This window comes from Podarcis tiliguerta, assembly GCF_965153285.1.
Source record: "Podarcis tiliguerta genome assembly, chromosome: 1".
NCBI lineage: Eukaryota > Metazoa > Chordata > Lepidosauria > Squamata > Lacertidae > Podarcis > Podarcis tiliguerta.
In genome coordinates, this window is record NC_139534.1 from 85,746,949 (window position 1) to 85,763,028 (window position 16,080).

Genomic DNA, 16,080 nt, shown 5'->3' on the forward strand with positions numbered 1-16,080 from the left:
GTAGAAGACACTAGAGTTAAATTATCTACAGTGAGTCAGCAGTTTAGTTCTGATTTTTTTTTTAAATTCTGCATCAGGCAAACATAATTAGCCACAAGCATCTGCTGCTTCGTAGCTTTTACTTGTCTCCTAGACTAGAAAAATTGCAAAGGGACTTAAGGTTTTATGACATTTATCATTCAAGTAAGAGAGAACTCTTAGTATCTGTTAGCTGAGAAATTCAAGTGTCTTTTCACAGAACATACCTGCTCAGTATTTAAAGTCATGTGTATCTTTTTGGCTAGGTGCTGAAGTACAAGGATTTCTAACTGATTAAAAATAAGAATTATATAGGTATCTACAAGCTATATAAGAAAATAAGCTACAAAATGCTCAAAAACTTAACAGTGATTAATTCTAGTACAAGCTGTATAAGAAAATAAGCTATAAAATGCTCACAAACTTAACAGTGATTAATTCTAGTACAAGATTATTTGTAACTTCTGCAAATACTTTTTTGCAATTAGATAAATATTCTTTGGGAACAAATTGCATAAGGCATATGAATAGATTGTGTTTCTGAGGGCAGGTTGTAATCTCAATTGCTTCTATTTTACATGGCTAAATCTAAAGTAGACCACAAATGTCACTGTCTCTAGCTTGTATTAATGTACTTTGTGTCACTTCATTAAGAATATTGGACTAACGTTTCTGTGTGCTTTTTAGGTGTGATAAAGAAATCAAAGTTTCCTACACTGTGTACAACAGACTGTCTCTATTACTGAAGTCTTTACTTGCTATAACAAGGGTGACTCCTGCCTACAGACTCTCTAGGAAACAAGGTCATGAATATGTAATATTGTACAGGTAATAAATATTGAAATAGAAACAATAGAACTATTGGCTCTTAGGCACTTTTCCCACTTATTTTTTCCTATGGTATTTTGCAATTCTTGATCAACGCTTCATTATTTTTCTTTAGCTTCTCCGTATTCTTAGAATATCTTTCCCTTTAAAAGCCAACTTGCTTCCTCGGTTGTTTCCTTTAAAAGGATCCTTAGTTAAAACATAACTTTTTTCTCCCATCTTTGTCTTAGAACATGTCTGGTAGAAAGTTTTCGAACTGCTAAAGGTTTGGCAGGTGAGGGGGGATCCTTTTTAAATAGAAAAGGCAAGTCTGAATTGGGTCTTGCAATGGTACTTCTGGTTCATCTGATGACCAGTGAATGGAATATGAGCTGTGGGTTCAGATTTCCAGCTCAGCCATGAATTTACTGGATGACGGCATTGGACAAACTGCTGTCTTTCAGACCCAGTTAATAATAATAAATAATTTTTTATTTATATCCCGCCCTCCCCAGCCGAAGCCGGGCTCAGGACGGCTAACAACAATGTACTCATGAGTAAAATACTCAGATAAATATTGTATAGGTAAAGAATCTTAATCTTGTAAAGTACTTTGTAAATCAGAAGACCCAGCTCAATGATAAACACTTAGTGCACCTGACTTTATACTACCTAGTAGACTATATTTAATGTGCACTCTCTCTCTCTCTCTCATAGGATATACTTCGGAGAAGTTCAGCTGAGTGGCTTGGGAGAAGGTATGGTTTGGCAATGAACAAACTAGCTGAAGACTTTTAAAAAACCCTATTACTATATACCAGTAACATGAAGGATTTTGGATGTAGGGGAAATTAGGAGAGTCCCTTACTGGAGGTCAATAATAGCAATATAACATTTATTAACAGCACGTGCATCAGTCCCTACGTGGACTAGCACAATTAGTAAAATAACTTTTTTAAAAAAGATGCTGAGAGATTTATTAGGAAGAGGTATGCCTTCAGTAAGGGATATGGCAGGAGAGCATATTGTTATCCCTTTGTTGCTAGCAGAATGACATAAACTGTCATTCAGCAACAGAGAAATGGCAAATCAATCTTTATCTTTAATGCTGACTATTAAATTATTATTAGTAGTAGTAGTAGTAGTAGTAATTTTTCTTCTATTTCCATAGGATTTCAGACCGTCCGTGTTGGGACAGTGGGTACTCCATTAGGCACCATCACTTTGTCCTGTGCCTACAGAATCAACCTAGCTTTCATGTCTACCAGGTGAGAGCATGAGAGTCAAACTAATCCACATTTTCCAGGACACTTTCCATTTCTGAAGCCCAAAATCCTGGGCTTCTCAGATTTTGTGGAGTGCTATTGTTTGGTAGCCCTGAGTCATGCTCCTGAACACCAATTTCCTTGTTCATGTGTGGAGTTGCAGGGTTGAATTGTGGGGATGCTCTGCTTCCCATTAACTGATGCAGAAGAGCAGTCTAGCTGTCAGAATTGGGGTTGCAGCAGAGAAGAGAACACAGTCTTATGAATAACACCATTTGCTTGTTGCATTGCAGGCAGTTTGAGAGGACCCCACCTATCATGGGGATTATCATTGATCACTTTGTGGACCGTCCCTACCCCAGCTCCTCACCCATGCATCCCTGCAATTACAGGTGAGGAAATGCAAATCACAGATCATAGGTGAAGGCAGTTCTTCCCAAATACAGAGCCTCTACATCATGCACTGCTGGGTGGAGAAAAGAAAAAGTCCTTACATGAAATGGAAAACCCTGCATTTTCTATTCTATAAGAAGTGGGTGAATGGCATATGGTCTAGAGGGTTCTTAGACTTTCAGACTCTCTCCAGTTCATGTACACAGTGGTTCACATGAATTCTCATTTGCATCATTAGTATATAATCAGAAAAAAATACAATGCAGAGTGAAAACTCTTAACTGCTAAGTGAAATGAGTTGCAGAAGGAAGCTAACACAGTGCATTGCAAGCATTGATTTTAGTGTTTGTACACTCAAGTGTCAGCATTCAAAAGCATTCGTGGTTCATTTATTTCATATAGTTTTCAAATACTGGATCTACTTTAATTTGTGAAAGGGAATGTTTACCAGCAGATGCTTCTGCTGGAGGAAGAGGGACTGGAGGTATGCCATCTCCCTCACTTTTTGCAACCCTCAGGAGCAGTGAAACTAGGAACTGATGAATAACTACCCCCTCCTTATCCAGCGGAAGCATCTTGGAAGTGGAATTCCACTTATGGGAAGCCTAGAGCCAACCCATTGCAATGTATAATATTTTGACAAAGAATCATAGAATTTTAGAGTTTGAAGGGTCCTCTAGTCTAACCCTCTGCAGTGCAGAAATCTCAACTGAAGCATACATAACAGGTGGTCATAAAAATCAAAGGGTTCTTTTAGTAAAAGGTTTTATTTTATAAACATTTCCTTTGCAGTCAGACCAAAAGCAATGATAAGGTGCTTTAAACTGGCTTTGAAGCTACATTTTGTACATCTCTACAGCATAGCTGTCAACATTTCCCTTTTCTTGTGAGGGATCCTATTCGGAATAAAGGAATTTCCCTTTAAAAAATGGAAATGTTGACAGCTATGTTCTACAGCTGGTAACATAGGTAACATTTATCAGGAAGAATCTTCCTAACAAAAACTAAAAGGCAGATAGGTGAATAATGTTTCATACTTCTCCTGGACAAATAAAAGCCACTCTAGTAGCATTTATTTAAACCCCGATAAGCAAAGAGTTAGAGCTCCTTCATAATTCTCCTTTCAACTCCACTCAGATGTTCTGGGTCTGTCTACAATGTCTGTCTCTGTATGTACTTTAAATCTTGCGTTTTATTGAACATTCCCATTTTGAAGTTTATCTCCTTCTGTTACAGAACAGCTGGTGAGGAAAATGCATACCCATCAGTGGAAGATTCTCAAGAAGCCTGCACCACCTCTTTTTCTACTTCTCCACCATCACAGGTAAACAATTTTTCGGAGACCATTGTATGTTTTCCAGCATGCCTCTTTCAGAGACGCAGCTAGCTGTATTGTCATGTTTGTCAACAAGGCACGTTTTAGTTTACAGACACTTGTATTTTTAATTAAAGTTTTAAGAAATGGAATATTACAGATTGTTAGACAAATACAAAAATGAAGGTTACTGAAAACTAAATGATAGTTTACTACATCTGTGCCTAATGATAAGTTTCCTTGTGCATACAAAAATTCTGTCTCTTTATAGATAAAACAATGTGGTATTGGTCACACTTGATTGCACAGAGTACAGTTTAAGTTCTGAATCAATTTTGCTGACAATCTCTTGATTGCATAGTATTCACCTGTTTCCATCCTGCTGCAATTTAAAAACCTTTCTCTATACCTGGCAATTGTAAAATACTTAAAGATCGGGTCACTTTTCTCTTCTCTTTTCCTTTTAAAACTTTGCATACTCTGGCCGATGTATTCCATAGATTTAAAAGACTGGCAAAGAGCCTTTGGAGCTGTGCGGTTGGTGTTGAAGGTTTAGTTTTCGAATCTCCTTCACTAGGGCAACCCTGGTGTGGAAATGAGTTTCTGATTGCATTTCCAGAAGAGAAGATATGTAAACAGATGCTGTTAGGGAAGGAGAAGGCATGTAACACTTGTGGTGCACATAATCCTAGGAAACTGCTGAGGATCATATCTTAACTTCAGGCTAGAGGATAAGGGCATCCTCTACAGGCAGCTGTGGGTTGGGCACAGCCTTCTGCTTCACCCCTGTTTTCCTGGATCAAAGTGTCCAGTTCCAATTTATGTATGTTTTGGGGCACTCTAAAGATTTTTGCCTTATGCTTAGGGGCTCTCCTGGTTGCCCAGTCAAATATCACAAAAGAAACAAGTTCCTATAAAAGGTTATGAATCTATTACTTCAGTTGTCTCAATCAAACTCTATTCTGAAGACACATGGCTTCTGACTTTGACAGCCAGCACAGCTGATGAGTTTGTGGCTCAAGGCTTTTTCTCTGTTCTTGCTAGGGTTTGTGTTCAGCTGCTCTGTAACAGGGTGAGGTTTCTTTTTTTTAAAAAAACAACAGTGTTTGACAAAGCCTATTGTCTTACTGCTTGTATTGAACCTTCAAGCCTAGTGCAACTGGAGATTGCTTTGATCACTGAGATGCATGAGGACTTAGAGTGATCTCCACTTTATATAGCTCCCCCTTTGCTCAGTTGTCACCAACAGCTATTCAAGCCTAGTTGTTAAGATGATCAATAAAAGTCCTACAACATCTGACTTTAGAAGAGAGTTTCAGGCTGTTGGTTATATGTGATCAGCAGTGAATTCATTGATAAAGACTACAACTAGGAACACTTTTTTAAAAAAGCGGACAACAGTTTCCTGACATTTTAAACCCTTTATAAAGCATGCAGCTCCCCTGCAATTCTGCAACTCTTTGACATGGATGAATGTTTCTCATAGCTGTAGCCACAGTCCTCACCAACATTCACTTCATCCAACTCTTTTCAGTTTTTCTTTCTGAAGTCTTTTTCTTTCTTTTCCTTTTGTGTGTCTGTGTTCAGTGTGTATTTACTGTCACTAAGGCACATTTTCAGACCCCTCCTCCAGTCGTGACGGATACATTGAAGGGCCCTTTGATGGGGCTGACCTTTTCACATCAAGTGAGTTCATAGCAGAAAAAAATATGTTTGGCCTGACAACACCTTTAAAATAAAGAAGGTGCATGACAAAAGTATTTTTTCACTAACTAGTAAATCATTTTCCTTAGATTTGGCTCTTTAGGCTGGTTAGCCTAAAATGAAACATGCATTTGAGTTTAATGTGCTTAGAGGTTTGCAAAATCTGTTCAGTTACTGACTACCTTTTAGAAAAGAAAATGAATCAAACATCTCTGAAGTTATAAATTTATTGTCTTTATTGCTGAACAGGAAATTTGCAAAGAAGCAATGAAAATATGTACTTTAGACTACAGGGCAAACTTTATAGAGCAATCGTAGAATACTGATCGCTTCGTGGAGTAGAGTTTTCTGGAAATTGCTGTGTGTTTTCTTGAGTTGACCAAGGGACAGGAAATAAACAGTATTTTTCACCTCTGAAGAAATTAAAAGTTTATTGTCACCATTATAAAGGGCTGAAGCCCTTTATAAGGAGTCAATTTTATTCTAGTGGATTATTCTAGTGGATTAATTTTGTTACAGTTGGCCTTAGACATTGGCTTTTGGAGCACATTAATTAATTACTGTGAGCCCAGTATTCCACATAGGCATTTCTTCTGTTTCTTTTCCAGAGCTTTCCGATAGCCCAGTGAGGAATTTAATATTTTGTTGTCCAATGTTTTTCTGTAGCTGTTTCAGACTGTGCTTTGGGGGTGTGATACCAGTAGATTCTATTTTTTAATGTTACCTGAGTCATTTTGAAAACAGTCCTGTTTTTATTTGTTTGAATTCCCTGAAATCCTGTTTTCATTTGTTTTATATGCTTTTACACAACTGTTCTTTTAAGGGTTTGATGTAGTATTCTTGCTTTAATGATATTATTTATTAGGTTATATATACAATTTAAAGATTTTTAAAATATTAAGCAGAGGAAGGTTTGGGCTATGAGGTGGACTTTCACATTGAGGACTATAAAATGCCTGCTCTGGAAACTTTTGCCTCTATAACTGAGATGCAGAATGTGAGGCTTTATGTTCGGGCTTTGCCCTTCTTGGTGTGGGAGTCAAAGAGAGGCATGCAGTTGGTCACATGATTTGTTTGACAATGAACCTATATCCACAGTTAGAGTCTGCTGTCAGAGCAATGGTTTTCCAGGCTTCTTCTGTAGCATTTATTTAATAAAGGCAGTGAAAATCAATAGGAAGTTGAAGTAGCATATAACAATAATATATAAAACATTTTAATAAAACACAGAACAGTCATTTAAAAAAAACCTCATAGAAAACAAATAATAAACACAGCTTTTAAGTAATTCCTCTCTTGTCCAGCATGTTATTGGTCAACATACTTCATACTATCCTCTCAGTCCTATATGAATGTCATCTCCATCATTTGTAGGTGTTGAGCATCATTTTAAAGCAAAATCCAGGCTTGAGAGTGGTCCCTGGTAATCCTAAACACAACTTGAAAATAAGTTCCATTGAAATCGGTGGCAACTTTTTCTTTTAAGTAAAGATGTTTAGGATTGGTTTGGTTTAGTTTGGTTTTGTGTGTGCATGTGGCTCAGACTACCTCAGTTCCAGCCTAGTATTTTATTCTGTAAATCTGATTTCTTTTCCTGGCCTTTTCCAGTAATTCTGAAAATTATTCAGACTGTGTGGGGTTTTCCCTTTCTCTCCCTTTCCCTTTCCCCCTCTCATTTCTTAGCTCTCCAGCTCTCGTCTTTCTTATCAGCCTACAGCCCTGGGAGTTGGATCAGCTGACCTGGCCTACCCAGTAGTCTTTGCTGGCGGCTTGAGTGCTGCACATCCTCACCAGGTATTCTTAGAGGTTTGAGACCATTTTATATGTCTCATAGCTAACTCTGTTCCTTAACTGTTGACATATTTCTCTATCCATTCTTACCCCATTATTTTACTTGTAGGGTACAGTCAGAGCTGAGCAACATGAGAAGCAGCCTTGCTTTGCCTGTTAAGAAATTTGAAGGCTTTCTGCCATAAAGCAAAGAAAACTGGAGGATATCCTAGTCAAGTGCTGGGAATGTGGGGCCAGTGCCCAGCTTTCTTTGTCATGTCTGGTTATCACTCTCCTTAGTTGATAATTTCTTCTGGTGCTCCCTGTCTTAACTTCATTGTAAGTGACTGAGATCCTCTCCAGCTCTCTTTACCTGTTGGTAGGAAGCCTTCAGGCAGAACCAGGCTGTTTCTCATATCATGAGTATAACATGTAACCAGATGTCAGCTACCTATCATTGAGAGTCAGGCAACCATACATTTGAAAATAAAAGAGCCTAGAGCTTTTTTTAATGAATACTAAAATATCTAATTTTCTTATCCCTTTCTCCTCCAGTTGATGATTCCAGGGAAGGATGGAGGAGTGCCCTTGATTCCTAGCCAACCAGTTCATGGCACTCAGGCTGATCATGAGAGAATGGCCACATGCACCCCTTTGGATGGGGGTCACTACTCTGCAGTTACTCCAGCTAGCAGGTAAGTTTTCCATCTCTCCATAGTGATTCATAGTCTTACTACAGGTTTTAAAAATAATAATTCATTTGCTAGGCTATAAGCAGCTTTCTGGAAAGAGGCAGTTAGGAAGATCATTAGAGGACTTTAACTTTCCCTAATTCACATTCTTTTTCCTCCCTTTCTTTCCCCACAAAGTGAAAGTGCAGAGAAAGCATGTGTAAGTAGGATTCTCCTACATTTGCAGTAACTACAGCCCTGTAGGAAGATAGGACAGTAATTTTACAAATCCAACAGCTGTTTGATAGAATGTTTTCATAGTAAAATGCATCTACACACATAAAATCAACATTATTTAGTATTCAGTAATTACAGTAACTTTCACTATTCTTGATGGATCAGCACCTAAAGTTCAGCATTGTTTCGGACTTTGGAAACTTTACAAATTTCAGTAACAGCTAAAAATGTAAGAACTGGAGCTGTACTCTTGGTAAGATATACATCTGTCTGATCCAGCTACTTTTAATGCCACTATTTCCACCTTGTGACATTTCATTAGTTCCACATACTAGACTCTTCATTAGTAATAATAAAGTAGTTGTGGTTTCATTTCTGTAAAATGACTGACTGCAGGTACTAAAGCATAGTTGTAGCTTCTAACAAGAATACCTCAAACACCAATTCCTGCAGAGCTTCTGTTAGGGTTAAGCACAAACCTTGCCCTTTAGAGTTGAGGACAGTACCAACACTGACATTTGCAGTTTAATACTGGTAGCTTTGACAAACTTAACATTTCTATTTTTCCTGAGGATGTAATTTAGAAAAGCGCCTGGGATGCTAGTCTCAAATTGCCCACTGTCTGTCCCCTTAAATAAACATGCAAACACTTCATCTTCACTTGTAAAGCTGTAACACCATTTAATACTGGTCCAGCCAGCACTGCTGTACAGTTCAATTTCTTGATGTTAGTACATTTCAATTAATGTTAGGAAGCTACCACAAGCTTAGAAGAAGCCAATTTAGTCTTTTTTATGTTTATGTGTGATATCAATATATACAGATTGACAGATCCACATGTGCCAATTAATCACCATATTTGACAGGAATAAATCATCCATGCATACTACACCTCTAAGTCATGAAATGCAATAAAATGCAATAAAAAATAGGGCTTTCAAAAGCTGAACAGGTGTAGGGGGCACTATTTGGTCTAGGGCCTGTTCACATGTATTCTATAATCTCTGGGTAGTGCCCCTGTTCATATGGCTGTAATCTCCCTCTCCACACCTGTACCTGCATCCAGGAGGGATATGATCAGGAGGCTCTAAAGGCCTGGAATGACATTGCCTTTTGAAGACATTTATGGTGTGGATATTAATTCAACATACAAATCACAACTTGAAGTGGGGAGATACCCATGAAAATATTAAGAAAACAAAATCCATTGAGGAAAATTCTGTTTTGCACAAAGAAAGAGTAAAGAGTAGTGAAATATTCTGTGGGAACAGTTTTGTAGTCTTTTATCCAGAATGTGGCTGGGAGGGTTCTGTTCAAATTGTATTACACAAATCCTCCACCAACTTCACTGGTTACCAGTTTGTTCTCAGGCTCAATTCAAAATGTTGGCTTTGATATTTAAAATCTTGGGACCACAATATGTTAAGACACACACACCCTGCAAATGAGTCTGTCCAGGATTTCTACTCCACTTTGGATACCTTCCTTTGGGATCACCACCTTCACCACTATATGAAATACAGCAAGTGGGTACCCTTTTCAGTTTTACTTGGGATGACTACTGAGATAACTTTGATTCACCATGAACTTTGCTGATATTTTTTACACATTATGCATCGTCCTTTGTGTGTAGAATACTGCCTTTTGTACCTGCAGTACAACATATGGGTAAACAAATAATACACTCTCATGTACCAGTGCTTCATTCCAGAGCTCGTGCAGAGCAAGAAAAACAAAAGGAAATCAATTAATACCCCTTCTCTTTTCTCTCTCAGTGAGGACACAGAAACTGTATCTAACAGCAGTGAAGGAAAGAGTGGGTCCCCACATGATCTCTGGGAGACAATATTTGTGCGGAAGGTGGGAGCCTTTGTCAATAAACCTATCAACCAGGTAATTTAAGTTCATTGCTCTTGGAGACTTTGTGTCAGAAATATGGTGGTTGCAAGACTTGCATTGAGCAAGGGGTTGGACAAGGTCTTTCCCAGCTCTGAAATTCTATGATGTGCTGTTCTTTAGGAAAGAAAAAACGCAAGGAATATCCTCTCCCTTGAAACAGCAGGCAGAAAACAACAGCAGCCTTTCTATTTCTTTCTCCTTTGAACATTAGTTGATCATAGTTTGAAGATTCACAGTGCTGTGTTGCATGCTGGGTAAGAGGAGCGGCATTTGACTGAACATTTGGGATTCTGTCTTTTGATCCTTTCTAGGTGACCATGGCCAGTTTGGACATTCCTTTTGCTATGTTTGCTCCCAAGAACATTGAGCCAGAAGATAATGACCCCATGGTAAGAAATGCCAGTCTTGCTCAGTTCTGCCTTCTCAGATTTGAGTGGGTCTGAATTTCCTAACCCAGCCATTAGCATGCTTGTGTTTTCTGACTGAAAAACATAACTTTTAGCATCCATTTAATTCCCTCATGCCAGTGTTTGGGTATGTTGGTCTGACACTTGGATCTCTTCAACAGGTGAATCCTCCTGACTCTCCAGAAATAGAGTCTCCCCTCCAGGGCAGCCTACACTCAGTGGGCTCCAGTGGCAGCAGCAATGGGAACATCCATGACGATTTTGTTATGGTTGATTTTGTAAGTTGATGCAGCCCTTTACATACACATACATCCTTCGCCTCGATGTCTGAAGCAGAACTGAAATGCTAAAATATATGAAATTCCTTGGGAAAAGGCATCTTCACAGAACCAATGTGGGGCAAATGGCTCTGAATATTATTTCATTAAAAAGCAGAAGTGTACTGATGTGGCCTCCCAGAATATTGAAAGACTGAGCTTGCAGGAATTCCAGCATACTGGACCCTTTTGAGTGACCTGAAATTTTTATTCTTAAGAACCCATGATGAGTTTTACTCATGGGACTAGAACTCAAAGGCTATTTGATGCAGCCTTCTGTCCAAAAGTGGCCCTTTTCACAAACTGTCCCCCAAATCAATCTCAGCAAATTCTCTACATCACTCAGATTATAGGGTGACATGAGCAAAGAGCAGTATCTAAGAAGGTGGTCTACAACACAGGTTATAATAATAACAATTTATTATTTATATGCTGCCTATTTGACTGGGTTGCCCCAGCCACTCTGGGCGGCTCCCAACAAAAATAGTAAAAGCAATATAACATCACACACTACAGACTAAAGGTTCACCTGCAGTCCAGAGAATAGCCAGATGACCAGTTTTGATAGGAGAAAGATGAAAACATGTTCTACTATATGCCGTACATTGTGCTGATGTTGGGTGAAACAATGGAATGCATTTCATTAATAGTGGTTAAATACATTATTAGATGATGATTGACCAGAGCACTGTTGTGTTATCAATGTACAGCTGACTGATATTTGTCCATTTAATTCTAGAAACCGGCATTTTCTAAGGATGACATTCTTCCAATAGACCTTGGAACATTCTACCGTGAATTTCAGAATCCTCCTCAGCTCAGCAGCCTCTCCATTGACATTGGGGCTCAGTCCATGGCAGAAGATCTGGTATGCAAAAATGGGATTTCAGTTTGAGGGACATTGCTCCCTGCCATACATAAACCAAATATGCCTTATTTGAGAGGACTGATCAAACAGGTCATTCATTATTTAAAGTATTAGATAACTGTGCTGTGAACTCAAAAGTGCCAAAGCGCCAAGTTCAAATCTTTTGTAAGTGCTATAAAAATACATAGCCTTAGGCAGGCCACTTTTTCATCACCTTAGACCGCCCCAGTGATCACCCACACAATGTATTGGAATAATCATTTTGACATGCCTTACAGGGTTTTTGTAGGGTTCCTTGAGATAAAGCATAGTATATGAAGAAGTTACATTTTGAAGTACCACATAAATATGTTGTTACAAGATCATCTGAGGTGTTTTTTGACACTGTTTCTCATTTCCCTGCTTCCCTACATCCTCAGAATTGTACCATCTGTAGCTCCCTCAGACAGTATCCTGCATTCAATCATAACTTCATATTTTCTCCTATGTGCAGAACTGATTCCTTAAGCACAGTGCTCCCCCTGCCCCTTGAGCATATCTTTCCCATGAGGTCTTTGTCTTAACTCTTCAGTCTTCATTCCCAACTGTAGCCGGGCAAGTCTGACTGCATTTGCTCACACTCTTCTCTCCCTCCCTTTTGTTTTCTTTGCTTTATTATAGATCATATGCTCTTCATGGTTAATGACATGTTTGTTTTTACCTCTGAAACTCTGTAAAATGTACAAAAGGTTTTTAAAGAAAATCCCTGCAGGTTGCCATCTGTTAGCAGCAGGCTGACAAGTGTAATTGTGCTAAAGCTGTTCCAGCAAATTTCAGAGGTCACAATCTCATGCACCTCACACCTACAAACAAGCCATGGACTTGGATAGATGCTGTTTACAGCATTTTACTCCTTTCCAGGGTAGCTGTGCATACAGGTTGGGAGATCTTGAGAGCATTTCATAGTTTGATAGTAATGTTGTGCTGAATCTATTGAATCAAATCTGTCTTCAGATAAGGCATTATTATTATTAATTATGCCTTACTCTGCTCTTCTGTTTTATGTTTTTTGAACTACCTCTTTTACTCCTGTGTCTCAGGGGTGAGGAGCCTGTGGTCCCTCAAATGCTCTTGGACTACCATGCCCATCATCCCTTACCATTGACCATGTTGGCTGGTGCTGATGGGAGTTGGAGTTCAACAACATCTGGAGGATCCCCACACCTGCTGTGTATTATGTTAAAAAAAAACAACTGGCTAATGTAGGGACTGATAATTTTTCTTTGTCTTCACAGGATTCTCTACCAGATAAACTGGCTGTCCATGAGAAAAATGTCAAAGAATTTGATGCCTTTGTAGAGACCTTACAGTAAAACGGCTTATTCTACAGCAGCATTGAACTTTTTAGACACCCTGGAAAAGGAAGCCCATGCATTCTGCCTTTCTTCCCTTAGTGTCTTGTTCTGTCCCCATCCCCCAATTTCGTAGGCACTATTGCTTTGCTCTGTCAGGTGCAGAAACAGTGGTCTGTATCTATTTGAACTAGTCCTTGGGAAGGGTGTGACTTGCTTTCCTACCCGTGTGAGGTTCATATTGAATACAGTGCATTAGGAAAGAAGATCAAGGCCTGTTCTTCTTCCGTTTTCTCATGTGTTGAGAGACACCGATGCTTCTTCCTCCCTCAACAGGGCTCTACAATCTGGTTTCCTGGGGACAGTCTTTTTCCCTGCATCTGCAGTAACGCCAAGCAGAAATAACTCTAACTAAATGTAACTGTCTTGTGAGCACTGTAGATTCTGCTAGCGTGGTTCAAACACCGGCTTGCCTTCAGCAAGTGCAGCTAAAACATAAGGGCAAGGGGCCGTTTTTCACCAGTGGTGCCCTAAACAAAGCAAACACAATGTTGCACATCTGTGTGGAAACAAGAATTGAGGGGCCTGACCTGATTGTCTAGTGCAGTTTCAAAGTAAGCCACAGACGCTAAAAGAATTGTTTTTTGCATATTACCTGCCAACACGGTGTGTGTCAATATATTGCCTCCCCAAGACCACAAGCATGGTCTGTGGCATTTGGAGAAGATCCAGAGTTTGTAGGCTGTGTTTACAGTCAGCAGTTGTAAATATGAATTAGGAATCCTAATTCTCTAGGGTTATTTAATTTGGGGGGGGGGTCTTTAGTCCAAAGTTCTTTCCTCTATTCCCCTCAAATGTTGCTGCTCTATCATAAAATAAGAAATATTTATTACTCTAAAGGAAACCTATATTTAAAAAAAATGTATGTGGATGCTTTCACTTTGTAAAGTAGCCATATAGGCTGCTTTGTCCTTTGTCACTGCAAGTATGTTGTTCCAAACAGCTGTCATTTCCCCCGCTCCCGTTTGCAGGGTAAACTATAATACTTATTTTCAGAAACAGACATGGTTATGCTTTCAAAGTGATCTCTTCTGGTGACTCGATTTCCATTCTGCCCTGTTGGGTCTGTGGATGTCATAAATAAAAATGCACATGTTGATGCAGTGCACTGGTAGAAAGTTTCTAAAATGATTGTCTCTGACAGGCTTATACATTCGCTGTGATCTGCACTTAGTTAGAAAGTAGCTTTTTCAGACAAGCACATTTTAAAGAAGTTTGTGGTACTTGTTTTAATTGATGGGGTTTTGATTGGCTAAAAGTTTATTTTTGTAATGACTTAGCCATTAAGCAGTGTGATTGGCTGACATTGCTATGTGTTTGATCTGCCTGCTCTGTTCTTCACCAAATATGGGGAAGGAAAAACAACACTAAGCATCAGCTCAGGGATAAGTTAGACTCTGGGCACAACTTCTTTCTTCCTTTTCATTAGAAACCAGGCTGAGACTGCAATCCTGTGCAAACTTTCTTGCAAGTAAATCCCATTAAACTCTGTGGAAGTTAATTCTGAGGAAACATGCTTAGGATTGTACTGTAAAATGCCGAAGACCATTCCCTGCAACCTGTTATCTTATAAACTATTTCTTATGACTGTGGACATGAAGGACCATTTATGGTTTCCTGATTAAAGTAATGAGATGTTAACTTCCTGAAGTATATGGTTCCATTTCTTGTTGATGAAGGGGGTTTCTTTGTTTTAGGCAACAGCCATCATTTAACCATGTAACCTCTCTAGGTTTCTCACCCCTACTGCTGGACAGAAATGAGCTGAAGCTCCAATTTCTTGCCTTCAAGCATGTTGCTGTTTTGCATTACTAACTCTCAATACCTACTGGCAATACCTTTGCATGACACTGGTCCATGAAAAAACATGATCTAACCCCAGTCTCTGGCCTAAAGTGTTCCTGGGTAGTTGTCTTTGGCAGAATATCAGTATCAAAACTACACCTAAAAGTCTCTTGCAAAATGCCACAAACTGTTTAATGTCTGATCCAGGGCCTTCTGTGGTTTGTTAGGTGCTTTGGGAATTCTTCATCCTTCTAGCCAGACTGGAATATAGCACAATGAAATTATATTCCTATAATGACCTACAAGGTGACCAATGGTTTTCCCAAGACCAGCTGATGATGATAGTACAGTGGTACCTCTAGTTACGAACTTAATTCGTTCCGGAGGTCCGTTCTTAACCTGAAACTGTTCTTAACTAGAGGCGTGCTTTCGCTAATGGGGCCTCTTGCTGCCGCTGCGCCGCCAGCACACGATTTCCATTCTCATCCTGGGGCAAAGTTCTCAACTTGAGGTAACTCTTCCATGTTAGCAGAGTTTGTAACCTGAATCATTTGTAACCTGAGGCGTTTGTAACTCGAGGTATGGTACCACTGTACTGCTATGGAGATAATGTCTACATAAGTTGGCTTTAGTGCACTGACAAGAGAATCTGTTAAGGGAACATCTGCCTGCTCTCTGGTTAGTTACTTGCAGAGTGGCTGATCCCGCTGCAATGATCAAGTGACATTTGCCTCCCTACCAGCCAAATTATAGTTACTAGATCACTCGTAACTATTTTTTGCAGCTTCCCCCTGAAGTTTCTCCATATGATGGCAATGCCTGTATAGTTTCTCCTCTTCGCGCCAAGATGCTGCAATAGTTAAAGGAAGTTAGCCAGTTGCTGCCTGTCCCATTTGCTTCAGACCAATATATCTCTGCACAGAACTGCCATGGAAGGGCCCAATAAATACAGATGTGCCTCTATGCACAGAATATGCAGCGCTGCTGGGTTTTTTATACTGCTTTCTTTGTGGTTTTCCAAGTCTTGCTACTTGGTTCAGTTTAAGAGTAAATTATTCCTTAGTTAGACCTGATCAAGATATTAATTTACTAATGTAGAACGGGGATCCAGTTTTTTTCAGACTTTCAAAGATAGATATCTTACTGCCCCTTATGTGGTACTTTATTGCAGTAAATGAGAATACAGTGGAACTCGGGTTAATTCGTTCTGGAGGTCTGTTCTTAACCCGAAAC

General features: G+C 39.2%; 1 protein-coding gene across 19 annotated transcripts in view; it reads left to right on the forward strand.

The window, feature by feature from the left end:
* Positions 1 to 14,703, forward strand: part of ATG13 (autophagy related 13) — a 23,435-nt gene extending 8,732 nt beyond the window's left edge. For 3 of the 19 annotated variants that reach the window (XM_083455817.1, XM_083455814.1, XM_083455813.1), the window contains 11 exons: positions 706 to 846; positions 1,543 to 1,583; positions 1,997 to 2,093; positions 2,384 to 2,482; positions 3,720 to 3,807; positions 7,828 to 7,967; positions 9,956 to 10,073; positions 10,391 to 10,468; positions 10,648 to 10,764; positions 11,543 to 11,671; positions 12,946 to 14,703. In XM_083455817.1, coding sequence (XP_083311943.1) covers positions 706 to 846; positions 1,543 to 1,583; positions 1,997 to 2,093; positions 2,384 to 2,482; positions 3,720 to 3,807; positions 7,828 to 7,967; positions 9,956 to 10,073; positions 10,391 to 10,468; positions 10,648 to 10,764; positions 11,543 to 11,671; positions 12,946 to 13,023 — 1,126 coding nt within the window. In that variant the 3' untranslated portion in view covers positions 13,024 to 14,703. Of the gene's footprint in view, positions 1 to 705; positions 847 to 1,542; positions 1,584 to 1,996; positions 2,094 to 2,383; positions 2,483 to 3,719; positions 3,808 to 5,385; positions 5,485 to 7,185; positions 7,297 to 7,827; positions 7,968 to 9,955; positions 10,074 to 10,390; positions 10,469 to 10,647; positions 10,765 to 11,542; positions 11,672 to 12,945 lie in introns of all 19 variants that reach the window. The other 16 variants (XM_083455820.1, XM_083455809.1, XM_083455822.1 and 13 more) reach the window with 9 other exon arrangements.
* Positions 14,704 to 16,080: the final 1,377 nt, after the last annotated feature.